This window comes from Elgaria multicarinata, chromosome 3 (genome assembly GCF_023053635.1).
Source record: "Elgaria multicarinata webbii isolate HBS135686 ecotype San Diego chromosome 3, rElgMul1.1.pri, whole genome shotgun sequence".
Classification (NCBI taxonomy): domain Eukaryota; kingdom Metazoa; phylum Chordata; class Lepidosauria; order Squamata; family Anguidae; genus Elgaria; species Elgaria multicarinata.
The window spans coordinates 57,881,368-57,907,916 of NC_086173.1; the positions used below are offsets into that span (position 1 = coordinate 57,881,368).

The following is a 26,549-nucleotide window of genomic DNA, read 5'->3' on the forward strand; positions in this document are numbered from 1 at the left end:
TTCATATTTGTTTTGAGGGATGAATGCATGAACAAAGCAGAAATTGCCTAGTAGGACTGCAATTACTACTGTGTGCAACCAAAACCTTTGCAAAGAATGTCTCCTCTGGTTTGTTTCACAATGAAGCACTTTCCAGTGTACCACACACTTCAATTAAAATGGTAATAATCCACACTTTCCTTCAGGTTCAAAAGGTTCAAGTTTTCTTCAAACTGTCCACCTGTCAGATCCTGTAGGAATGAAAGAACAGATGACTTAGTTAAATTTGACTAAATGTATGACATCATACCACTGAGATTCAAAGAGATCTCCAGCCATAGTTGTTACTAGTTGAATAAAAAAAGAGACACATTTAAATTTCAGAGTTCTTTCTGTGCACATAGCAATGAATTGACATTGCAATTAATTCCTCAACAATATTTATTGTTAGCATTTACAGTACCTTACAAAAGTATTCACACAACCCTTTGACTTTTCCGCATTTTGTTGTGCTACAACCTGGTTTCAAATGGAGTTAATATGGATTTCTTCTCATTGATCTGCACAAAATAGTCCATAATATCGAAGCAGAGAAAGAATCTACATGACTTACAAATACAAAACTGAGAAGTCTTGATTGCAAAAGTAATCACCCCTGTACTGTGACATCCCCAAATAAGCTCTGATGCAACAAACTGCCTTCAGAAGTCACATAATTAGTTGAATGGAGTCGACCTGTGTGCAATTGTCACATGATCTCAGATAAAATTCACCTGTTTTTGGAAGGCCCCGGAGTTTGTTGCAGAGCATATCTAAACAAACAGCATCATGAAAACCAAGGAGCTATCAAAACAAGTCTGTGATAAAGTTTTGGATAAGCACCAATCAGGGTTGGGTTCTTAAAAAATATCCCAAACTATGAACATCCCCTGGAGCACCATTAAATCCATTATTACAAAATGGAAAGGATCTGCCTAGAGAAGACCGTCCACTAAAACTCAAGCCACCAGGTAAGGAGGGCATTAGTCAGAGAAGGAACCAAGAAGCCAATGTGAACTCTGAAGGAGCTAGAGAGATCCACAGCTGAGATGAGGGAAACCATCCATGGGACAACTATCACCCGAATGCTCTACAAAGCTGAGGAAGAGTGGCAAGGGGAAGAAAAGAAACTTAACAAAACCCATTTGGATTTTGACAAAGACATGTGGGAGACACAGCAAACGAGGGAAAAAGTTCTCTAGGCTGATAACACCAAAACTGAACTTTTCAGCCTTAGCACAAAACGCTACGTGTTCCACAAAGCCAACAGTGCTCATTGCCCTGAGAACACCATCCCCATGGTGTAGCGTAGTGGTGGCAGCATCATGTTGTGGGGATGCTTTTCATCAGCAGGGACTGGGAAGCTGAGAGCAAGATAGATGGAGCCAAATACAGGGCAATTCTAGAGGAAAACTTGTTTCACTCTGTAAGGTACCTAGGATTGTGGTGGAGGTTAACTATCCAGCAGGATAATGCCCCCAAACACACAGCCAACGTTACACTGGAGTGGTTTAAAAAACCCAGACCTCAATCCGACTGAGAATCTGTGGCAAGACTTGAAAATTGCTCTTCACCAACGGTCCCCATCCAACTTGACAGAGCTTGAGCAATTTTGCCAAGAAGAATAGGGATCCAGATGTGCAAAACTACCAGAGACTTACCCAAGACTCACAAATGTAATTGCTGCCCAAAGTGCTTCTACAAAGTATGAACTAAGGGGACTGAATACTTCTGCAACTAACAAATGCCAGATAGATTTTATTTAAACTTTTGTGCCACAAAAATATTTTGCACCTTCTAAGTATTAAGTATGTTGTCTAAATCAAATGGTAAACATGCCAATTAACTCCATTTTAATTCCAGGTTATAACACAACAAAATGGGGACAAGTCAAAGGTCAATGAATACATATGCAATACACTGTATATACTGTCTTATATGCTAAAAAGGTATCAAGGCAGTAAACAGCAATTTTAAACAATAAAACATTAAAACATTTAAAATATGAACATGAAAACATAACATTGAAACAACTACAAAATTTAGAAGACTAAATTAAAGAGATGTGTCTTCACACCCTTTCTAAAAGCCGAGAGTGGGGCCAAGTGTAATTCCCTCCTCAGTAAAAAAATCTTTCAAAAAAGTTTCTCAGAAATAATTCCTGTACCAAGGCTTGTGTAGCTTATTTAAAAGAAGCTTATATAAAAGTAAACCATTTTAATAGTCAACTTCGCGTGCTCATATAATTTTAAAGCATGTAGTTCATTTAAAAGAAGTCAATGTAAAAGAATAATTTCCTCAGTAACAATTCTTGTATCAAAGCTTGTTCAGCTTATAAGAAAGTCAACTTACTGGTTAATTTATTGTACCTATACAATTCTGAAGTATGTAGTCTATTTAAAAGTAGCTTGTGTAAAACACTATTTTGATTGATTTCTCTGGGGTGACATAAACCTGTATCTATTATTATTTCCTTCCAGTAATTCTGAAGAAGCAAATCAGTGAAAACAGGATTAATTTACACCGGTAGCCTGTTTAAGCCTATTGAAAGAAATTTATGTTAAAAGCCTAAAAAGCCTATTGAAAGAAATTTATGTGAATTCAAAAAACATTGTGAGATTTTGTTATTGAAAGAAGTCTATGTCAAATTAAAAACAAAAAACAAAAACCAGTATTGAGTTTTTCTATCACCCCCTTTGTTTAATATGTTTAGTATTTAGAATATTGTATATTATAGAAGGGCCTATAGACAGGCAGATCTGGGTCAAGGGAAGGTTTCTTTAGTAAAGGCGTTATTACTGCCTCTTTTAAGCAGTAATCATGCTATACAGCATTTCTTTTCAATTTGTTGACCAAAAAAATGCAATTAATACTCTGCTCTCTTTGCCCTCTCATACCTACCGTATTAATTTCCCTATCCCACAATTTTGTAAGTCCTCTGGTCTGAGGTTATATAAATTCTATATTCTCAGCATCCCATATTAATGCTTAGTCACAGCAACTGTTATCATTATCCGATAAACTAATCCCAATATAGGTGTGTAGGATTCTCTTCCTAGTTTGTTGCCCTTGTAGAAGCAGGGGATTCCCATATATACATTTGGATCGGCATTTTACTAGATCATTAATCCATTAATCTAAGAGTTTATAGATAAATGGTAACATTGATGCATGTTACCTATTTCCTGACTTCTCACTATGCACTGGATACCTGCATGCCTTGCTGACAAGTTGGATGGTGATTTACTGCCTATACAGGAAGATTTAACAAAAGTACATGGCTGAAAGTAATGGTTACAATACTGATAAAATTTCTTTTTATTATTAAAGACTGCATTCTTCAAGATAAGAAAAATGTCCAGAGCATGGATAAAGGTAATTTTTCTTACTGGCTGGTTTAAAGTTAAGTGAGGGCCTCCAGCCACTACTATCTTCATTTCACATAAATGCGCATAAGTAGGGCTTAAGAGTCAGTCTTAGGAAATGAAGATGGGTGGTCGCAGGCCAATCCTTTTTCCTGTAGTATGTCTAGTCACCAAGAAAAAAAAAGGGGGTGGAGAGAGAGAAAGAAAATGGGATTTCTGTCACTTCTGTCTGGTAAACCATGCCTTCCATGACAGCTATTTTGTGGTGGTGCCAAGCCAGTTTCTCAAATTTGATGATGTGCTTTCAGCAGAGTACATAAAAGCTGATTTGATGGCTAAAGAAGTAATAGAAATAGGTTTTGAAATTGCCCAAGGAGTTTAAAGATGGATGAAGATGGAATAATGTGAAAGGAAAGTTTTTCCTTCATTGTATATATTGCCAAGTTATGGCCAATTGGTACTAGTAATATTCAGTCATGTGTATGAGGCCTAGACCTACTTGAAGAAAATGCCAATAATTCTGATAGTAGCACTACCTTTCTGAGTCAAAGCCTGCATTTCAAGAAACAAATAGAATGCCAACAATAGCTCATTGCATTAATGACTTTGTAGATTTTGCATAATGAATGTCTTCTTCACTGAGAGAAGTCTTTCATCAAGCAACTGAACTACTAACTCGTAGTTAGTACTTTTGTACCTAATCGCCAGTCCTGCAACCATATAAGGTGATGAGATATCAACCCCCTGCCCACACTTGTGCTTGGCACATAAAGCAGGTGACATCATTGTCAACTTCAGCATTTATGTTGAGCTTTTAATTTCAGACCACTTGTAATTCATGTTTCCAGTGGGATTAGCCTACAATAATACCTCATCATTTAGATTAGTGACAACAAAGAAGCTATTGCTTCTGTGTATGAACAGTAGAGCATAACATAACACCTAATATTTATGCATTGATTTTCCTAAGTCTTCAAAACACTTCACCTGCATTCTGTCAGTAATCCTTACACCAACTCTCCATGGGAAGCCAGTATTGTTCTTCATATTATAGATGGGGAACTGAGGCTGAGAGAGCATAGCTTGACTGTGAGTTCATGACTGAGCAAAGACTTCTACTAGGGATTTCTGCCTTTTGCACTTAAATCCTGCGTCATATACATTCTGTCAGATAGGCAGCTATGTGGGTGGGCACAGAGGCCGGCAGAAAGCAAACAAACCAGCCTTGTGAGGCATGCACAGCAGTTCAAGATATTAGACAGTGAAAGATGCTTTGGCATCCCCTCTCTGTGCCTGCCTGCGTAGCTGCCTGCTGCCTCTCTGCCAGCCTGCCTGCTTGTCTCTGGAGATCCCCTTGATGTCAATGGCTGAAACTGCTCATTGTGCAAGACCCCAAAGAGGAGGGTTGACAACCTGAATTTGAAGGGCATGGCTCCAGCATATTATTTTTTTTAAAAAAAATTACTTTAAAACCTCGAACTTTAAAAAAATTCCTAAAATCAAGGGATGAGCGAATCTGCTTCAAACTTCACATGGTTTAAGCCCTACTTAATTAGTAGCATGGCGCCAAGTTTCATCTCTTTATCTTTAAAAATGATGGAGATGGAAGCATGATTTTTGTTAATTTCCTTTGACTATAATGGAGTGGTTATTTGAAAATGAATTGAAGCTCTGATGAACCTTTGATGAAGCGAAGTGGTGGAGCTGCTTCAATATTTGAAACGGAGCAGCTAGAGATGTGCAGGTCTGGAATAAAACAGACAAATGGGGGGGGGGCACATTTTCCCCATTTTTTCCCGAAGCATTTTTTCCCTGAAAAATTGAAAAAAAAAATAGAAAAAAAATGGATTATGGTATGTTTTGTTTTAGCATTATGAATAAAATGTTTAAGACAAGTTGTTCAGATATTTACTTCTCTAAATGATTTCTATAAACTATGTACACTATCAGATTATTACAATTTCTTTGCACCAAGGACAAGCAAGTCCTAGGTTCCAAACTGAGTCTACAACTCTCAAATGCAACAGCAAGATGCATTTCTGCCTCTAGGGGCACTGCTGTTGAAGCAGAGACTGAAACTGATGGTGATAGCTATAGCTCAGGAAATGAGTCTGATTAAATTTCATGCATATTCATTGAATCTTGGTCCCCCCTTTTTTTCTCAGTTCTTTTTATGGGAATGGGTGTTTTACATCTGCTTGACACTGTGGAGGACTAGCGGAGACACAAATAATTTTCTTTGTTACTAATGTTGATGGTTTCTTCTGTTGTTGTTTTTTAAATTGTTTTTTGCCTGCTCCTCATAAACTGGCAAAACCAAAGAGGTTCCTTACAGTTCAGGTGTTCCTAACAGTTCAGGAGCTCCATTTGTTACCAAAAAAAGTAAATTCAATTTGTAATAATTGTTTGAATACACTGTAAATTAATATGCCAAATGTAATAATTTTATGCCAAACCAGCTTGGACATAATTACATTTTATGTTCCTAAAGTAACAAAGTGACTTTCAATCTGTAAAAATTACTAATATTGCATTATTTCAATTTCCCCCCAAATTTCCATTTCCCCCCGGGGGAAAAATGGGGGGGAGCAGTTCCTTAATTGTGGTCCGCTCTGCTCCACACAGCCCTACTGTATAGTTGAGCAGGGAGGAATGTCTTCTTTGAGACCCAAACACCACTCTAAGGTTTCTGTTCAGGCATGCTTGAGCCCTGAACAGGAAGACTATCAGGACCTGGGAATGTACTGCAATATTTTATTGTAGGGCTATACTTATTAAGGCTCTAATTCTGAAGTCAGAACGTGCATGCGAATCCCACTCAAGTTTCATATTTTCATGAAATATAGAATCATAGAATAGTAGAGTTGGAAGGGACCTATAAGGCCATCAAGTCCAACCCCCTGCTCAATGCAGGAATCCACCTTAAAGCATACCTGACAGAATTCAGAACTGGATTCTACCTTCTGTATGGAATATAGTAATTTCCACTACTAAGCAATAGTATGTTTCACTATTAAACCAAGAAATTAGCCGGGAATAAGCAACCTAGTACCCTCCAGATGTTTTGGATTATAACTACCACCAGCCCCAGCCAACATGGCCAATGGTAAAGAACCATGGGAGTTGCAGTCCAAAACATCTGGAGGGCACCAGGTTGCCTACTTCTAAAATGGTCTTCTCTCCAACTTGACTCTTACACAGCTTTATTTATTTATTTATTTATTTATTTATTTATTTATTTATTTATTACATTTCTATACCGCCCAATAGCTGGAGCTCTCTGGGCGGTTCACAAAAAATATATAGCAATGTCTTCAACCTGCAGCCTTCTAAATCATACATGTAGTTCAAGGAATTGTGCCACTACCAGAATCTCCCTTTTTATTAAGCTCCTTATATTGTTATGAGAATTGAAGTTACTTGGAATGACCTATCAGGTTTCCTTCTAACCCAGTGACTCTAATTGTAAAAGCTCAGGGAATTGCTTAAGAGAAAAACTGGTTTGGTCAAGTGTTAACTAAATAGTTATCAACCAAAACCTTTGTGAATGGACCGTCCAAGAAGATGATCCATCCTTTTGTTCTCCACCTAGCCAAGGGGAGGGCGGTAAAAATACACAATGAACTATGGAGAAAATCAATTTTGCTTGATGCGCCTCACTGAAATGCCCAGGAGGGAGCACATTGTACAGTTATTTCGTCCTACTAAGTATGACTTTAAAGAGCATGCCAAAACAAGCTAGCCAAGAGCTGCTTGGCAGGATGGAAGATGCACTGCACAGCTGGCAATTGTAGAAGTTCCACCCATGGGTTTAAACTGTTTCCAAAGCAAATAGCAAGCTAAAGGTAAAAAAGCCTGTTTCTCGCATCCTCACACATCATCTCCTATGACACATCAATAATTTCAGGAGCGGGGCGGAGAGGGCAACACTTTTTCTGTACAGCAGCCCGTAGCCTGTAACGCACTGACCCAGATACTTGTTTCTGGAGCATTTGTCAAAACTGCCTGGCTCCTCAAAGCCAGACTCATTGAAATCTCCACTGCTACTCGCATCATTCACATATAGACCTTACCACTGAGTGAGGCATTTCCTGCTTGCCAGCATGGTGTCAGATACCCAAGATGGCCTCTCCCCCTAAGGCTGCAATCATAACAACACTTACTAGAAACTAAGCCCTATAACGGCATGTTCTGTGCTGGAGCTAGCATGGAGAGATCCACATAATTGGTGACGATCCACAACGAGGGGAAGCAATGCGATGTAGAAGAGGTTTTTTTTAGTCTCCACACGGAGAATATAATGTTTGAATTGACCCTGGAGTTTGGAGGCTCAGTTACATGTTCATTATTGTACATTTATAAAAACTCACTATTTTCATTAGCCTCAACCTGTTAATAGATCAGCACATTCCCATGACCTTTTCCTAGTTCACACCTTTACTACGAAGTAGCAGTTATCTGGCTTTTCTTCTACTTCTGAACCAGCATAATGAATTGCAGGCAAGTGTCTAGTCATGCTCCACTTTAAGTGCTTGCTATAATTTACCAAAACATACGTAGGGTGCTGAATAGAAAAAAAAATGTTTGGGAGCAAAATCCTGGCAACTATCATACTGTGAGTGTGTGACAGAAGAAAATCTAGCCTGTTTTGTTCAGAAGGTGATAAAAAGTATGCTAAAAGAAAGGGCAGCAGCAAGTAAAACAAAACTGGCACTCAAATTATGGTTTATGGATGCATTGGCTAAACATTATGCCCCCATTTGCAAGGTTCCAGGTATATTATCTTTGCCAACTTCCGTTAAAAGGAGATCTCAGGTATCAGGGCTGAGAAAGACCTTGGGCCTCTGCCTATCAGAATAAGTCTTGGGCTAGACGGACCAGTTTCTCTTCACTAGGCTTGGGACTGTGCATGGTCTTGGGACTGTGATGAGGTTTCCCATGAGGCTCTAACTGCAATGTAAGATCTGGAGGGAGAAGTACTTGCTATAGACTCCTTCCTTGTAGCCTGGAGCTGCTTGAGGACACCACCACAGTCAGTTCTCTCAGACAGCAATGGTAATGCCTGAGGGGAGCCATGGTTCAAGACTATACCAGAAAGGTTGGAAGTGCTAAAGAGCTTCAGAATTCACAAGTCCAGCTAGCTAGATTTGACTACACGGTCTATTCTGCAGGCACTTCCTAAGGAGCTGTTGGTGATTTTAATGTAACATAATTAAATTATGTGAACTGTGGCTGAAAGGAGAACTTGATGAATCCAGCACAGGGCTGATTTCATACTGCGTGTCTTTAGTAATCTAATGAAAATAAAATAGCAAGACGGCAGTCAGAAGTGGGCAGATGTCCTAGAGATTTTGTCTTTTATTCATCACACCCATCCACAGCCACTTGCAATGTTAATTTTGCCTCCTTGCTTAAGCCGGGAGAAAGAGCAATTACAGATCAGTTTACTTTTAGACTGACAGCTTTAAAACCCTTTAAGTACCCCAATCATAAATGTGATGGAGCACTAGGAAGCAGGAACTTTGTTATTTTAAAATATTACATCCATATAAGCTGAAGCTAGTTGCCCTGGAAAATTAGCATTGTTTTCTCCAAGAAGCCAGTCTCATTCTCTGCACAAGTGGCTGCAAAAAAAGCAAATGCTATTTTGGGCTGCATTCATAGAAGTATAGCTTCCAAATCACAAGAGGTACTGGTTCCCCCTTATTCGGCACTGGTTAAGCCTCGTCTTGAGTATTGTGTCCAGTTCTGAGCACCATAATTCAAGAAGGATGCAGACAAGCTGGAGGGCAACGAGGATGATCAGGCGTCAGGAAACAAACCTCTATGAGGAGACACTGAAAGAACTGGGCATGTTTAGCCTTGAAAAGAGAAGACTGAGGGGAGACATGATAGCATGCTTCAAATACTTGAAAGGTTGTCACACAGAGGAGGGCCAGGACCTCTTCTTGATCCTCCCAGAGTGCAGGACACAGGAAGCCAGATTTTGGCTGGACATCAGGAAAAACTTCCTGACTGTTAGAGCAGTATGACAATGCAACCAATTACGTAAGGAGGTTGAGGCCTTCAAGATGCAATTGGACAGCCACCTTTCAGGTATGCTTTAAGGTGGACTCCTGCATTGAGCAGGGGGTTGGACTCGATGGCATTATAGGCCCTATAGGCCTCTATGATTCATAAAATGAACACTTGTGTACAACTAGGATCACAGACTTTATAGAGATCTTCTGAGTTGCCTAATCCAATATACTACCCCAAGAACATGATGTTGAATACTAAAAGCAGCTTTTACAATTACCTATCCAGCTTTTGCTTTGAAGACATCTAGGAAAGAAGGGAGACTGCACAAGCAGCTTGTACTATAGCTGAACAGCTTACATTTTATTTCCTAACATTTAACCTGCCTTCCTGCCTCTTCTTTCTGACGTGCTTTTTTTAAAAAAAGGATGGGATGTGTTATAAATATCAGAAACCTGTCAACACATCTTAAACTATTTTTTTGAATTTCTCTCAGTCCTTTTTACTCATATGATTTAACTTGTGCTCTTATTCCCATTTTGAGAGTTTCTTGAATTGTCTGTAGATTATCAGCATACTTTTTGAATTGCGGTCCCCAAAATGGGACACAGTAGTGGAAATCAGGGTTTGCCTGTACTGGGCAGAACCGTACTATCACTTTGCCATTTCTGGATCTGATGATGATGTTTAATCAGCCTATGACATTAGTGGTCTTTGTGTCATAGCATCCCAGGTCTGACTCTGGCTTCCTTCCACTCATTTCATAAGGCTACTGGCCCTCTCCTTGCAACACTCACTGCCGTCATTCGCCTGCAGGGCTACAATGCACCTTCCTCCATCTCCTTCAGGGTGATCAGCAGAGACTGGAGGGAAAGGTGGGGGTTCATACTGGAGGAAAATTAAATACACAGCAGTGTAATAGGGTTTGTTTTTTATCTCATCTTTCATATGTGGCCTCTGCAGAAATGAAAGTTCAAGGGGCCCAGAAACACATCTAAGTCTGAATCCTCGAATTTATCCTTAGTCTGCATAATATCACCACAGAGCAACAAAAGTTCAACTCCTCTGAGCGAGTTTTAACCAGTTTACAAACCATTTCCTCTGCCATCAGGCCTGCAATAAAAAGACTTACCCAACCATTAGAAACCACAGTCATTTTTTCTTGGTGGTGAGGTGTTGGTGAAAAGAGGCTAGGTAAGGTTTTTAGATCAAGGCTGATGTGAAGCAAAACTCTGTCTGTTTCATGCAAAGTGAGAACAGAAGGGAAACAGAAGAGAGCCATTTGCAGTTGGCAAGACCCTTAGTTGCTCTGGAATGTTTCTTAAAGGGAAGGGGGTTACTAACTACTAATATAAAATGCAAAGAGTAACTCTCCAAGTTTCAGAAGTCATTAATAACTGCTGTATTTTTATATAAACTCTGAACTGATCTGCATACATCTCGAAAGCATTCTACTCATATCCAACAATATCCTGGTGTGTTATTTACATTGTCAACAAGTTAATACCATCTAAATTATGTTTATCAGCTTTTTATGAACTAATTATTAAAAAGTTATCTTAATCCATGGGGCAATATCCAGTACTGCTACTCTACTTATGCTACTCTACTTAGTGTACCACTAGTGTGAGTGACCTCCAGCACTATGTCAACAGTGTAAGCTGGCATGACAGATCTTCTGGGGAAACCTGTCATTTGAGTTACGCTATTGGTGTACTGCTAGAGGTCACTTATGTTAGCAATACATCAATAACGTAACTAAGGTGGCAGTGTTGGATACTGCCCCATGCAAACTACTTATGAAAATAAGAAGAATTTGCATCTTCAACACATCAATGTGGAATTTGGGGTTGGGGGAGAAGTAGTCTGATAGGATACTGAAATATTGTTTCCATGAATCTCTGCAGACTTCTGGAAACAAGATTTGCCCTCTTCTCTCTTTTCAGCAGCCATTTCATTCCAAGTATATTTGGTATTTAACATTTGTGTTGAGTATTCAAAGTCTTTCATATAAAACAAGGTCATCCATACCTTAATTACCTCTCATTAAAACTACTGCAATGCTTTGTGGGACTGCCCTGGAGTAGAGTTCAGAAATTACAGCTAGTGCAAAATGCAGCAAAGTATTGTCTGTATCACCCACTCTGCAACCAACTGCATTGCCTTCTAATTTATTTCCGAGTCCAATTCAAGGTGCTGGTTTTGACCTATAAAGCCCTGAACAGCTTAGGGCCATCTTCTTCCATGTGAGACTGCCTGCCCATAATTTGAGGTTTTCATCAGAGGCCCTGTTGCTGGTCCCACTACCAAGAGAGATTAGGTTGGCTGGTATGTGAGACAGGGCCTTTCTCTGTAGCAGCACCTCAATTGTGGAACTCTCTTGCAAGGAAGGTCAGGCTGGCTCCCTTGCTTTTAAAGTTTAGACAGGCAGAAAAACCAGTATTGTTTCACCACACCCTGGGGTTTTAAAATTACCTCTCATTAAGACTACTGTAATTTTAATCAAGGGTTTCCCAAGTTACATTTAGTCATGACACTATAAATAAGCAGATCCATTTTAGTTAGGATATTGGAGTGGCTGGGTGAGTGGAATGGCCCTGGGTTGTATCCAACTTCCTCATTGCGCCTGCAGACCAGATACAGCTGGTAGAATCCCCCAACCCACTAGATTAGATGTTGAAGGTATGCGGGAGGTTGCAGGGGATAGGTGAAGTCCCACTCTGCCCCGCAGTATCTGTTCTGTGGGTGGAACAAGGAAGTTGAATCCAAATCCCTCTCTACAAGCAGCAGTACATTTTGCAAACTAACTATGGCACCTCCATCATTGAGGAGATGGTGCTGCTTACATAAGAAACCACAAGGGGAAATTCAGACAGTAAATGAATTAGTCCCCCAGTTCTCATTTCACACAGACAGATCTTGGAACGGCATAGGATAAGCTGAGCAGTGGCTGAGCAGTATTTGATGATAATGTCACTTTTTTCTGTATTAGTATCCCTAACTGATATTGAAACTTAACAGGTCTCTTCACAAAGATTCAGCCATTCAACAGAAATAAGTTTGATGTTCTAGGAGTTATTTCAACAAAGATAGGAAAAACACCTTGCAATGATAGAAAAGACAGCCCTGTCATCTTGCTAAAGTGAACTCTCAATACTTTTAAAACTTGTGTTGCATTACTTAACATAAGTAATTAGCCAGAACGACAAATATGCACAGATGTGTTTTCTTATTAAGGGCAATGGAGGGCACTTAACTGCCAACAAAGCCCATTCTCATTCTCTCTGTCCTCCCCAGAGAAGAGAAAACCACTTACTCTGTGCAGCACTGGGCTGTCATCTCCTTTCCTCTCCTCCTGACCTCCATTAGTTTTGGCAATGGCTGGCTGGAGCTTGTCCTCCTGCCTTCACTCCCAATGGAATTTCTCTAAGGCAGCAGCAGGCTAGCAGAGCATCCAGTAGGATGCCAGAGTTTCATACTTGGTTCTGCTTGGTTTCCTCAGAGCCAATCAGGACCCAGGTATTTTCATCTGAAATGGGTGGCTCTTCAGATACCCACAGCCAATCACTGCTGCTGGTTTTTAATTATTTCTGTCCCTGCTGGGCCCTTGAGAGAGAAGGAAGCAGAAGTAGATGCAGCCAGAAGATAGGCTGCTTGCTTACTTTGTGAGGTGTGTGTGTGTGTGTGTGTGTGTGTAAGTAAGAGGGAGCAGGGAGTCCCTAGTCTTCTGCCCCACCAGCCCCAATGGCATTAGCTGCCACCAAATATGCAAACGTAGCTTCAGTTTTCAATAACAAATTAAGGGTTTACTTGGATGGGTGATTTTGATATACTGTTTCCCTAAGTTTAATTTAATTTTTTAGCATGACTGTGTTTTCACTTCAATGAGCACCATTCTTCACTTTAATTTTTTAAATAAAAAATAAAAATGAGCCCCATTCCAAGGCAATGGTGAGCCCACTAGGTGGGCTCAATCACCAAGAAGCTTAAGGTCAGTGGTCGTCCAGCCACCGCCAAACCCACAATTTTGTATTTCTTTTGTCTTCCAAAATAGGACAAAAATTGCTCTGATTTGTATTGAAAGATACCACCCTATAAATAATTCTTTAAAACTTGTTTTGCTACAAATGAAAATGCTACTTTTAACGTGGTGTGGATTTCACACAGTTGGCTTAGACTTTAAATTATACTTACCAGTTTCATGCAAATAATGAAAGGTGGCGATGCATCTCTGAAATGGAGGATGGGGATCCTGGGTTTAGGGTTTTCCTACAGGGAGACAAGCACACTGCTTTGTTATCTTATATTCTATGGCTGAATTTTGGAGCCCTGTAAAACACGGACTAGCCTGGGTTCTGTGGCCACTAATTTTCCTTTGCTGCTTTGTGGTCAAGCACTGCCTTATGCTCATTCCTCTTCTTGTTCCATGGCTCCTATGCAACCATTTAATTTTGCTCTCCTTGGTTCATCTTCACTAGAGCTGAATGGAAATACCACTACCTCCAGCAATGCCATTTGGAGAGCAAAGGGCATTTAGGGCTGCTACTCTCCCACACAGACAAACAGATATAAATTATACCCCCATAGATTTCCCACTTCCCTTAAAATGCCCTAGTATCTCGTAAGTGAGTAGCAAAATTCCCACTGACGTCAGCAGGAGCAGGATCTAGCCCCAGAGGCATCATCCTTTTTTTAACTGACATAATTTATTGACTTAGGAGAAGGTAATTCACAAAACCCCACACCATTTTATTTTCCCTCTTCCACAGTATTAATTTTACAGCCTCCCATACGGGATCATTCAGCAGGCAGAAGAAAACAGCAGGGGCTGAATTTCCTGGTGCACAATGTTCTGTTTGGAAACTGAGTTTTGTTTCCCATTCTTCCTTCTCCATTCTGTATTTCTAAGGCAATATTTTCATAAAGAGGATCTTTCATTCCAAAGAGTTTGTTCTCTTCTGCCTATTTACTCTCTTCCAAGATGACAGCCTTTCATAAGGAGACTAAAGGGTGCCAGCGAGTGTACAGGAATGGGGCAGAATCATTGATTCAACAACGGGCCACTGATTTTGTACCAAAACAAAATCTGTTTCTTTGTGAGGCTGTTTAGTAAGCTACATTAAGCCAGCCATTAATCTTAAACCAATTTTTAGATTACAAAGATGAAATAAATGGCATAAAAGCGCCCTCCTGCCAGAAGTGGTGTGGAATGTATTCCCATCATGCTGCAGTTCTCAAAATCTGGCTCACTCACATAGGATTTCATGGAAGCCAGACTTATCTCTTAAAAAGTAAATCTCCAATATGTTTTTAGCCCTCACGTTTGGCACAACAAGCTTGAAAATGTGCTAAAGGTTAAAAAGGGAAGGGATTTTTTTTCCCAGTAGCTGGGAGATGGGATTTTGGCATTCCGTATCTGTCACAAAGGGCCCTTACCACTATGACACTGATAAATGAATCCAGATTTTACAGCAATTCCAAGTTTAGCAGCCCAAATAAAGCAAGTTATGTAGATAATTTCAGAAATATGTCTCTAATTCACCAATTTTAGTCCAGTAGCAGTTACATCTTTTTAAATGAACTTTTAGTATTTTCCATTCCCCTCTCACAATCTCAACTCTGCTATATTGATGATGCAGCATACACTTTCCATGGTAATTAGAGAATCGCATTACACAGGCAGAATTCCATTATGTATGATTTAGGATTATTACCAACCTTAGATTCTTCATGAGTGTAAAATCCTTTTGTGATTTTCTTTTTATCCACATCACAAAATGCAGCCACCTGAAAGAGACAGGTAGAAACGAATTAGGGCCAGCAATGAGGAAATGCTATTTTATTCTATTTCATAGAAATACTGAACTTTTTTTTAACTGTTGCAGTGTGTGTGCTAGTGAGCTGTTCTAAAAGCAATATGAAACATATATTTCATAATAGGGGACCATGAATCACAGCAGCTGACAGAGCTTTGCAATAATGAACTCAGATAACTTCTAAAATTCTCCAGAGGTATGGGGTGAGGTGTTTTTTCAAATAAGAACTAAGGTTCTGAACTGAGTTATTCCCTCCATGGGGTTGCTAGGTCATCATGAAAGACCACCTAACATATAACAAGGTACAAGACTACAGTGATAGCCACAGCTCAGTATCTTTGCTCTCTGGCATTTAAGTTATCTTAACTCTTGCCCAAATGTCATAGTCCACACCCCACAACACCCAGATTAGGAAGCTATGAAGAATTTGATGAGCTCCATATTTTGTACATTGAGTTCATTCTGCAGAAATCCATTATCCTGTGGTAGTTTCAGTACCATTAAATTGATTAACACCAGTCTAAAAAAGAAGAAAACATGAAAACGCAAAGCAGCTGTGTTCATTCATTTTAGATTTATTGCCTGCCCTATTTCTGAAGGTTTATCAGGGCAGAAAATCGCTTGAGACAGGTCACTGTTATTGCCATCTTTACATATTAAGAAGTGAGGCTGAGAAGTGGCTTGGCCACAAGCAGTCTGAATCCACACCACTTAGATCCAAATTACAAAATCAAAGTTAAGAGTACTAATTTGGATAGATTATTTCACAATGAATTACAAAAAATGTCAGCTCTCTGGAAAATATTTCTGCCAGAAAAAAAAGGGTTGTAAGCAACATGAACGTCACCAGAAGTATTAATGTCTAACCATGAGTTCTCTTTATGGATAAATGTTTACTCTTCTTGCTACCTTAAAACGTTTAGAGTAGTGAAGAAGCTGTTTAGTAGTACAGAAAGTGTTTAGAGTAGTGAAACAAACAGTCTTGGAATTGGTATTTCCTGCACTAAGGTATATTCACATGGGTGGTCTATTCTTACATTGTTTATTTTTGTGCCATCACTATTGACCTTTTAATTAACAAAAGAAAAGAAAAAGTATGCATCCCAAAGCTGGAGCTCTCTGGTAACTGTACATCTATGCCTAATTGTTTGTGCAATCAGCAGAATTCTGGGTAGAGGCCTGGTGTGAGCTGCCTATACTTTTAGAATATCAGGATTAACCCATATAGTTTATTTATTTCTCTCCCATCAGTAGGCCCTGGTGTCTGGTCTCTTAGGAAGACTGTATGAAGCGTTAGCTGGTGTTCAGGGAGAACCAATTGTTTTAATTAACGCTGGGGAGGGGGGCATTATTCAAGGGGGAGGGCCACAGCTCAGTAGTACAGCACTTGCTTTGCTTATACAAGCCTTGAAGTTTCATTCCCAGGATTTCAGGGAAAAGCTGAGACGAAAACAGTGTCTGAGATGCTGAAGAGCCATAGTAGACACCAGTGAGCTTGACAGACTTTAGCTCTGATTGTGAAAAGCCATTTTCAGAAAGTGTGTGTGTGTGTGTGTGTGTGTGTGTGTGTTGAAATAAAAAAACAAGTGAGGCTTCTAAGATCTGCTGTAGAGGAAACTATAAACTATTGCACCTGTGTATCCATTAGAGAGCCTGGGTCTCGACTGCACATGTATGTTTCTAAACACCTGTTTCTCTCATTCACACTGTACATTTTAAAGTGTACATGTAAAAAAAAATCTATAAATGTAATGTATGACGTAGCCCCTTAGTCTTCCTTTGCTGACGAATGTATTATTATTATTATTATTATTATTATTATTATTATATTTATTTGAATCCCACCTTTTGCCTAATACTGGGCCTCAAGGCGGTCTTATAAAATTTAAAACATACATTGTAAAACCTAGGAAAAGAAATGTAAAAAAAAAACTCATTTAAAATACACAACAAAATTATAAGTCATTAACATAGATGGAGGACCAAATTACTCTCCAAAGGCCTGCTGGAACAAACAAGTTTTAGCCTGCTTCCGAAAGCCCATCAAGGAGGGAGCCAGTCTAGCTTCCCCAGGAAGAGAGTTCCAAAGCACTGGAGCAGCCGCGGAGAAGGCCCTCTCCCATGTAACGTACAGAACATCTTTTGGTTGTAGCATCCCTCATTAATTTTAATTTAATTTTGATTGTGAGACTGATTTTGTTGTTGTTGTTTGTCTTTCTGGATTCTCCCTAAGTACATGTGCTTTTCTTTTCTACCCTTTTGTGGAGACATGTCATTCCTTTGGCTTGTTTTCTGATTTGGTTTTCAGGACACCTAAAGACAGAGAGAAACTTTGTGTCATGCACTCTAAAGTTAACTGGTAATGTCTTAAAAAAAAAGAGTTATTTTGCGGGTAGCTCTCAAATCTAAAGGTTGGAAATACTGTATGTGCAACTGAAGGCAGAGGATCAGAATATTGATATAATATAGAGAATTAAAAGATACTTGAACTGAAGACAATATTATTAAGGGCCAAAGAATGAGGGAGGAAAGACTGATTATATTTGTCACCTGAAGCAGTGCTTGAGTATGTAAAAGAATGTCCCTAAGGCTACCATATTAATAGAAGAACTGGTAATCCTGCCATGCAGTACTCATTTTTTCGGAATAAAGTCTAAAGAGACTTTAAAAGTTGCTGTGGAGCTTGTTTGATGTGGAGCTAAACCAAACAAGCTCCACAGCAACTTTTAAAGTCTCTTTAGACTTTATTCCGAAAAAATGAGTACTGCATGGCAGAACTATGCAGGATTACCAGTTCTTCTATTAATATGGTAGCCTTAGGGACATTCTTTTACATACTCAAGCACTGCTTCAGGTGACAAATATAATCAGTCTTTCCTCCCTTATTCTTTGGCCCTTAATAATATTGTCTTCAGTTCAAGTATCTTTTAATTCTCTATCTTTACTCTAGGACTAGTCCTATATAAAAGAGATTAGCTTTCTGTTAATTTGTAACAATTTACAACACATCCAGTTTGTATTAAGAAGTAAATATTTTGGGTTGACACCTGGGAAAGCTATGACAATATATATAAAGAAATTCTAAAAATGAATATATTGTCTAATTAGAACATTCTGAAGTACTTTACATTTTAGATCGTTATGAATTATCCAGCCTTTTACATATAACGAAAAAGGAGGTGATGGTCCAGGAAGGTTACTGAAAGTTAGATTATGGCTTAGCCTGCTATAAGATGGTATAGGTTTACTCAACTGAAACTGTAGGCTGCCTAATGTAGTAAGTTTTGGGGAAATGAGAACTACAAGTTCAACCGCAGCTTTTAAAGCTCAACTAAAAACTTTTCTTTTTCCTAAAGCTTTTAAAACTTGATGTTGTGCAGACTTCTACTGTTACTCTCTACTGTTAGTTTTACCCTACCCTGTGCCTGCTTACCCTACCCTGTACCTGTTTGCATTCTCTTCCCCTCCTTATTGTTTTCTATGATTTTATTAGATTGTAAGCCTATGCGGCAGGGTCTTGCTATTTACTGTTTTACTCTGTACAGCACCATGTACATTGATGGTGCTATATAAATAAATAAATAATAATAATAATAATAATAATAATAATAATAATAATAATAATAAGGGATGTGAACAAATGTGTACTTTCATGTGCATAGTGTCCTGGATTCCCTAATAATTTTATTCTCCCCCCCCCCCATTTTTACTTGAAGTGTAGAGATTCAAGAATCAGCAGGTATATATGCATCTCAACATGTTACACTATACAGGGGCTGTGGATATAGTTACAGGATGACAGACCCAACTTTGTGTACAGCTGCAAACACTGAGCCAGCCCATCTTATACTGATTTATCTAAACTCACAGGGCAAACTTTAAATATGTCGTAAAAAAAAAATCTCATTGTATAATTCTCCAGTACAAAAAACATTGTGAACTTGCACATTTCCATATGCACAATCTATGTTGCACACAACTGTAGCAGCATCATTAGCTCTGCAAGAATTTGGACTTATTTTGTGCTTTCCTCATTAAAACAGCTTGTGCTGAATTGATGGGGGAATAACCTCATAAAACTAACTCTAGCATTCATGTTGTCGAGGCTGGACCAACAAGCATAAAGCAGACCCTTTAAGTATCCTGTAAAAGTTTTGGTTTCTATCTACAGCTGCAAACTCGAGGTGAATCGGATGTTTTTTAAACAAAAAGGGCCTGTTCAGCTTCACTCTTGCAGAAATGTTGCAACCATACCCTGTCAATCCTTTGAAACTGAGAAAGGTATACAGCTAGGAAGCTGGGTTTCCTTAAAACTGCTCAAACTGGCAACAAAAGGGAGGTCCTTGAAATGCCATTGATTTTCTAAAAAAAAATTAGTAGAATCTGAAGTCTTGTCCAATCATCCACAGTTCTGAGGAAGGGGGGGAATAAACCACAACCTAACTAGATCAGTGGAGGCAAGTGTGTCATGGGTCAAGACAAATGAATGTATGAGATAGGGAAACTGAAGCATGTACTACAAAGAACGTAAGTGGTTCTGTGCTGTAGAGTGGCTTTGTCTCTAGGCCACTAAACTGGGGATGAGGTAACACTGCAGAAATAGGAAAGAAAGTATGCAGACTTGTCCCATGCGCAGTGCCTTTTCTGCCCCAGTATGCTGCCTATGCTTCTTCTGGATGTCATGCCACAGACTGGTCATGCATAATCTAGGTGTCTTCCCTTGAACTAAATTTCAGCACAAATGAAGCTATTTGATCAATGGAGTCAGACAAATCTATGTGGGGGCACACAGAAATGTCCTCCCGAGGGAGATACAATTGATGTGAACCTTACTTTCTTTTTGACACCCAATCAGAACTTCCCTGTTTGACTAGGCATTTTACATTTTAACAGGAACAACTCCCCTCTTCTAAGAGTCCTCTATTCCTTTGTTAGTGTGGGTGAGGTAAGGAAAAGCAACTGGTCCTACACACTCAGATCCACTTGACAAGCATATGTGAAACACCTGCTTCTCATTTAGTAGGCTGCCAATTGAAAAACAAGCTAGGGAGTGAAGCAGGGAGGGGCTGTAACAGAATTCAGCAAATACATACAGATAACACCGAAGATTTAAACGGTATTGTTTACACTGTAACAATACTGAAGTTTTAAACCCTGAATGCATAAACAACCAAATTTCTGGGAACTGATGGACACCCTCTTGCCAAGGAATAATTCATATATATGTCTATATGACAGAATTTCCCTCTCAAACACTCTTTCCCCAAAGTTATTGCTGAAATGCAATATCTATGCTAAATGGCTTTCGTCATTCAACGGGATCTTTAAACTGGGGTTTCTTTTCCTAATTTGGCTGCTTCAGCTATGTAACCAACACTGCACAGTGGGATGCGGGTTTGCATTACTATGCTCTTGGTAGCTCTCAAAAGCCAGAATTGCTTAATTTGCGACAATACTTTCCAGCAACCCAGGTTATTATTTATGCTGAGCCACTGAAGTACATGGGTCCTTGAAAAAGCAAACCAGGAAAAAAGTGAAGTCTCTGCCCCGTGTAACTTACATTACTCTCTTCCTCCAAATCTTTGCACAGGTTTTTTTGTGAAGCCCTCGTCCTAATTTTCTAATCCTTAGCCTGAAATGATGCCTGAGTACATGCGGGGCTGCATTTTTTCCCCACATGCATCCTTTGGTATCACTGTCTATCCCTTCTCTCTGTTGAAATTTAGCTTGTAAGTTACATGGGCCTTTCCTGGTTGTACTTTAGTCCTCTTCCCAGATCTCTGGTGCAAAAACCATTCTTTTCATAGCCTTCCTGCCTCATATAGCCTTTGCTTCTCTTTGTTTCCATTTTCAGCCACATGCAAGTTTCCTCTTCCCTTAAACAGCTCTGGTTGTTTTTTGTTGCTGATTTCCCAGCTTTTGTGCACTCCCCCCTCCCCCTTTCTAAAAGATTGAAATGCCTCTCCTAAGGCTTTAGCTATTGGCAGTAAGAGCTTTATTTTTTGTATTTTTGGGCCCAAATGTTTTGCCTTCAGCCTCTCCCACCACTGGACTGCAGCCCCTGTGAGTATCTCCAAAAATGAATTCGGCCCCTAAGGCTGAAAGAGATTCAGTATCCCCTGCTCTGTAAGCATGGATATTCTCTTCTTGCCACACCTTAGTGTAGCGAACACAGCTACCTGGAGGAAACAACCCTTTCAATATTGTGTTTTATATTATGGTTTTATACTGTGTTTTTTTTGTTTTGAATTCTCTTAATTTTGTAAACTGCCCAGAAAGCTTCAGCTATTGAGCGGTATAGAAATGCAATGAATAAATAGTAAATAAATAAATTTCAAGTCATTTAAATTGTGTGGATTCACTGCTTTTTGTATTGCAAGATGCCTTTTTTGCATGTGGTGGGTGGGGAAAATCCAGGTGGACCTGAGTCATATTTTATACAACTATAGAGACTTGCTTGTGGTTAGCAGCACACAATTTCTAACATGTGCTGAACTCTTCTGACAACTTAGTACCCTTCAGATCTCTATCGTGAAATCTAAAAAAGCTATCTATGAAGAAAGGAGTCATCTGAGTAGGTGGGTTGAATAGCAATCTAGTGAATCCTCACGGAGTGCTCTCTCTTTAAGACAGCCACAACGTATTTGGGGGTGGAGGGGTGTCACAGGCAGCTTTCCTAAGAATGCTACAATAGAGATAACATTCAATACTGAATGGGTTAACGCTCCCAGCTGTTTTTCAATGGTAAAGTAAAGCAGAAAGAAATAAGCCTAATTGCAGCCTTGATACAAGCAAAATAATATCCTGGCTTGCAGTGTTGCCAAAGCAAATGTTATGCAAAGGTCAGCTTGGAAGAATGTCAGCATCTCAGTTCATCAGAGCCACACCAGCAGTGGGAAGGGCTTCTCCATTCTGCAATGAAAGGAAAAGCTGACTCGCCTGATGGCGAAACACCACAGACAGACAGCTGCATTATTTTGTTCTTGCACCACTGCTTCTCTTGGCGGGTGGCAACGTTGGCTTTCCAGTGTTATAATACTGTTATAAAAGACACAAATGTTTATCACAGAGACCACTGTGCTGACTGCAAATCAGGTTTAGAAAGCTGTACCTTGCTCACACCAGAGAGCATTTTCAACTGATAAACAAAAAGCTAAACAAACAAGGGACTGCAAAAGCGACCCCAGGGTGTGGTTGCTGCATTTTGTTTCAGAGATCTTTCCTTGCGTAAGGACGAGAGACTGAACCTCCATCCCCACCCACTGTCTCTCTGAAACAATTTTGTCAGCTGGCAACCAGGAAAAATGAAAACAACCAAGGGATTTCATAGAGCACATTGCACAACAATGGAGGAAAATGATGAAATTTCCAAAGCAACATCAAACAATTTTGCAAACTGCACTCAAGTGACTAAGATGACTCAACATTTTGGAGTGCACAAGTCTGTCAGCTTTAAAAGAGATAATCATTTGCATGTGTCCAGCACTTAAGCTTCTCATGCTGGCAATAATCCATCCATTGCTATATTTACAGACAACGAAGGTGGCCTTGGAGGATAAAACACTGGACAAGCATTCAGCCAATCTAGGCTCATGCACAATTTCCACGGAATACAAGTCAGATGCTGGTTAAACTACATTCTCAATCTTAATGTATTTTAATAATGTATCAGTTTTTATATGTTTTAATCAGTTTTATGTATTTTATAATATTTTGTATTCCATGTTGTTCCCCGCCTCGATCCAGAGGGAAAGGCGGGCAATAAATTATTATTATTATTATTATTATTATTATTATTATTGTTGTTGTTGTTGTTGTTGTTGTTGTTTCCATTTACCTTCACAAATGGATAGAATTCCACATTCTTTGCCATGGTCAAGAGTCCACAGCTTCTACTAAGAGATGGATCACTGCTAAGCAAAACCAGAATATCTAACAACTTTGGATTGTGGATATTAGAAGCAACCTTCAGGTTGGAGGGAAAGAATGTGTACATCCATGTGTGTAATTATTTCCTACGCAGTCTCTCTCTGCCCCTCGGCCCTCCTCCCTGAATGGTGGTGCTGGTTACCACTTCCCTTACCAAGGTGCTGCCATTCCATCGGGAGGAGCGGAGGGGGGATGAGAGATGCACCATGTGGAGATGCAGCACACCCATTGCCTAGCGACAGCCACAGCAGTGGATGAATCCCAGCTCCTGTCAAGAGGAGAGATGTCTCTGCCGGGGCTTCTTTCTCCGGCGATGGCCAAGGGACTTCTTCTATCCCCTTGAGTCTATCTCCAGATGGACTGAAGGGGGGGGGGGGCAAAGGACATGCACATCCTGGTTTAGCTTGTAAGTTACATGGGCTTTAGCTTGTAAGTTACATGGGCCTTTCCTACCCAGGGATGGCATGTGCACATGTCGGGAAGCACATGGGGAGCTGAGGATCATGCTGCCACTTCCAGGGAAGGCACAATTGGGGCTCCCCAAGCGCTTGCCGGCATGGGATTATTTCCCCTGCAGATGGAGTCCTGCTGGGCTACAGTAGCTGGGGTTGCTGCTGCTCTTGTCTCATGATTTTGTCGGCAGGGGAAATAATCAACAGAACCTGCCACATGACATGATAAGCAACTTTTGTGCAGAAAAACAACTCTGCAAACCATTGGTTATCTCCGTTTGTTATTTTTTGGAAATAACCAACCGCGGTGTGGGTTTTGCCCAACAGGCAATGTTAGTCAACAGGGGACTATTTAAGCAATAGTTGATTTTTTAAAATGTTTTCTATAGCACTGGGAGGCTTAATGCACCTAATACGTGAACCTAGAGTACTGGTTGCCCTCTTCTTTAAGGTCCCAGGTCCCATTGGGCTTGAACTCAAGTGATAAGACAGATACATCATTGTTAAATAAATCTGTCTTGAGGAAACAGGCAGCGATGTGGTTAGTGGTCTGTCTTGAGTGCGCATTTCACTTTCTGTATGGGTGGTCTCAGAATGGCTGTTTAAACAAGTTACCATGTCACCTTTCTCATGCCTTCTGCATGTATTTGTTCCTAACAAGATAACTTGTTTAAGAATACATTAATGTTTCAACCCTCATTATAAGAAAAAACCATTTGATGCTAGCCCTTGATCTTTTATTTTCCACTACTGAAAGAAGGAAAAGTGACAGTGAAAGGCAGTTTACTTCTCCAATGGTAATTTCCTATACAGAACCCTAACAGCCAAATTCAGTAAGGAACTGCTTACAAATTACATGAGATAGAATTTGGCTATGGGAATTCTGACCAGTGTGTATAGGTGGAGCCACATTAAACCAATTTTGAAAGTACTACATTGTCTCACTATTTGCTTCTAAGCCCAATCAAGATGTTCATGCTTCCCTTTAAAAGCCTGAACACCTTGGGACCCATATAACTGAAGTAGCACTTCCTCCCATACTAGCCTGCCTGTGCTTGAAGATGGTTAGGTGAGGCCCTTTGCCAAATCCCATAATTAGGAGATATGCATAGAAGAGGGCCTCTTCTATGGTGGAACTCCAATTCTGTAATGCCCTCCTAAAGGAGATATGACTGGCACTAATAATGTATATCTTTCATTTCTAGGTCAATATTTTTATTATTATTTAACCAGCAGTTAAAATTGGTTGTATGGCTTTAGCTGGTTGATTTTTTAAAATCATCTCCCAATTTACAGTGTGTAATTCTGATATTGTGATTTATTATAGTATTATAGTGTTGATTGAAGTTTTATGACCTGAGATCCATTTTTTTTAAGATGAAGGTATGGTATAGAAAATTTTAAAATCAGCATCAGCATCATGAAAAAAATAATTCATATCCCTATAACCCCTCTTTCAAGATTAGCAGTTATTCTTTCTACAAAAAAGGTAGCATATGATCTCTGACTAGTCCATTCATGCTGTTGATGAGCATATTATGATATGAAGACTGAGATTTATTTGGGGCATTCTGGCAGACGAAAGGCTCAGGATGCTGAAGGAGTGCAGGGTCCCTGATTTTATGACAAGGGCCCTGCTTGCAACAACAACGCAAAATGAGGAATAGGGAATTGGAAATGGCAAGGAATGTATTATTACAGATATTTTAAAGCCCAATCTAGCAGCAATTCTTACTACATAGTTGTAAAAATTAGTTCAATCTATGTCACATCTATGTCACTATTTCAATCTATGTCACAATCAATGTCCCTATTTAATGGTGATTACACTTGAAAGCATCATTTATGGAACTATATCTATGTAAGACTAATATTACTTCACCTTGTGCTTCAATTCTGCATGAATGCCTCAAATCTTTGCTACAATTAATTTGGGTTTCTGAACTGTACAGCTGCACTGTTGCATATAAACGACAAACTGTCACAGCATGGTCAGTGCCACCCATTAGCACTGTTCCTTTGGTATTTTGCACTTCTTCTGATTCAATTACTCAATTTTTGAACTAATTTTAGTATTTGTTTACTCATTGAGTGTACAAGCTACTATGTATTTCTTTAAATCAAGGAAATAATGTGGAATGTTCTCTTTCAAACTTGAATAAATGAAAACAGATGGCAGCAAGAGTGAAGTGTCATGCATTTTCTCTTTGCAAACTCACTTTTTTCTGATTAGCCAGAGACAAACTCCTAAAGAGCTTCCTGCCCTGTTTGCCAGCATTCCAAATGGTGAAGTGTGTCCAGTGACCGAGAATTCTCTCTTCTAGAAACAAGCTACGGTATGTCCAGATGGTTCCCCTGAGATATTTGGAAAAAGAAGCAAGAGAGCAAGATTAGGCACAGTTAGACACAGTGCATTCCAGAGAGACTCATAGGAGAAAACAGGCTAGTAACACTGCCAGAAGAGCTGAAAGCTATCCATGGGGAAACATTCTCCTGTTCTAGTACTAAACTTGATGCTCCTGGGAGATGAAGACTCCCAACATGTAGGTGTTAGGATACTTTCATCCTGGTTGAACTCAACGCCTACTGCTCCAGAGAATGATCTCAAGGCAACTCATATGGTTCAACTGCTTAACTAAGGAGGTCTGGGCGTGACCAGTGCCAGGACACAGGGGCAGGTTTAAGTGACAGGTGATTCGGGAGACCATACGTGACACCAGGCTTAGGAATATCTGTTTACCTGTCACAACTTATCTACTCAGCTAAACTATCTAATCAATAGCCGAAACAACAATCTTCACTTCTAAAGCTGGCAACGTTAACCTGTATGGCCAGCAATGGAATAGTATTTCTTCTTTTTAATTCATGGGAAACACGAATTACAAAAGTATGTTACCCTCATACATGTTGGCCAAAGGAAAATGCAACCTTCCCAGAAAAGAGATATGGCC

At 39.6% G+C, this 26,549-nt stretch overlaps 1 protein-coding gene across 1 annotated transcript in view; it reads right to left on the reverse strand.

The window, feature by feature from the left end:
* Window positions 1-26,549, reverse strand: part of B3GNTL1 (UDP-GlcNAc:betaGal beta-1,3-N-acetylglucosaminyltransferase like 1) — a 240,150-nt gene continuing 213,601 nt past the window's right edge. The window contains exons 9-12 of the mRNA XM_063120407.1: window positions 25,818-25,953; window positions 15,120-15,188; window positions 13,596-13,670; window positions 1-230 (exon numbers count right to left, since the gene is read on the reverse strand). Of these exons, the coding sequence (XP_062976477.1) occupies window positions 150-230; window positions 13,596-13,670; window positions 15,120-15,188; window positions 25,818-25,953 (361 nt within the window). The 3' untranslated portion in view covers window positions 1-149. The remainder of the gene's footprint in view (window positions 231-13,595; window positions 13,671-15,119; window positions 15,189-25,817; window positions 25,954-26,549) is intronic.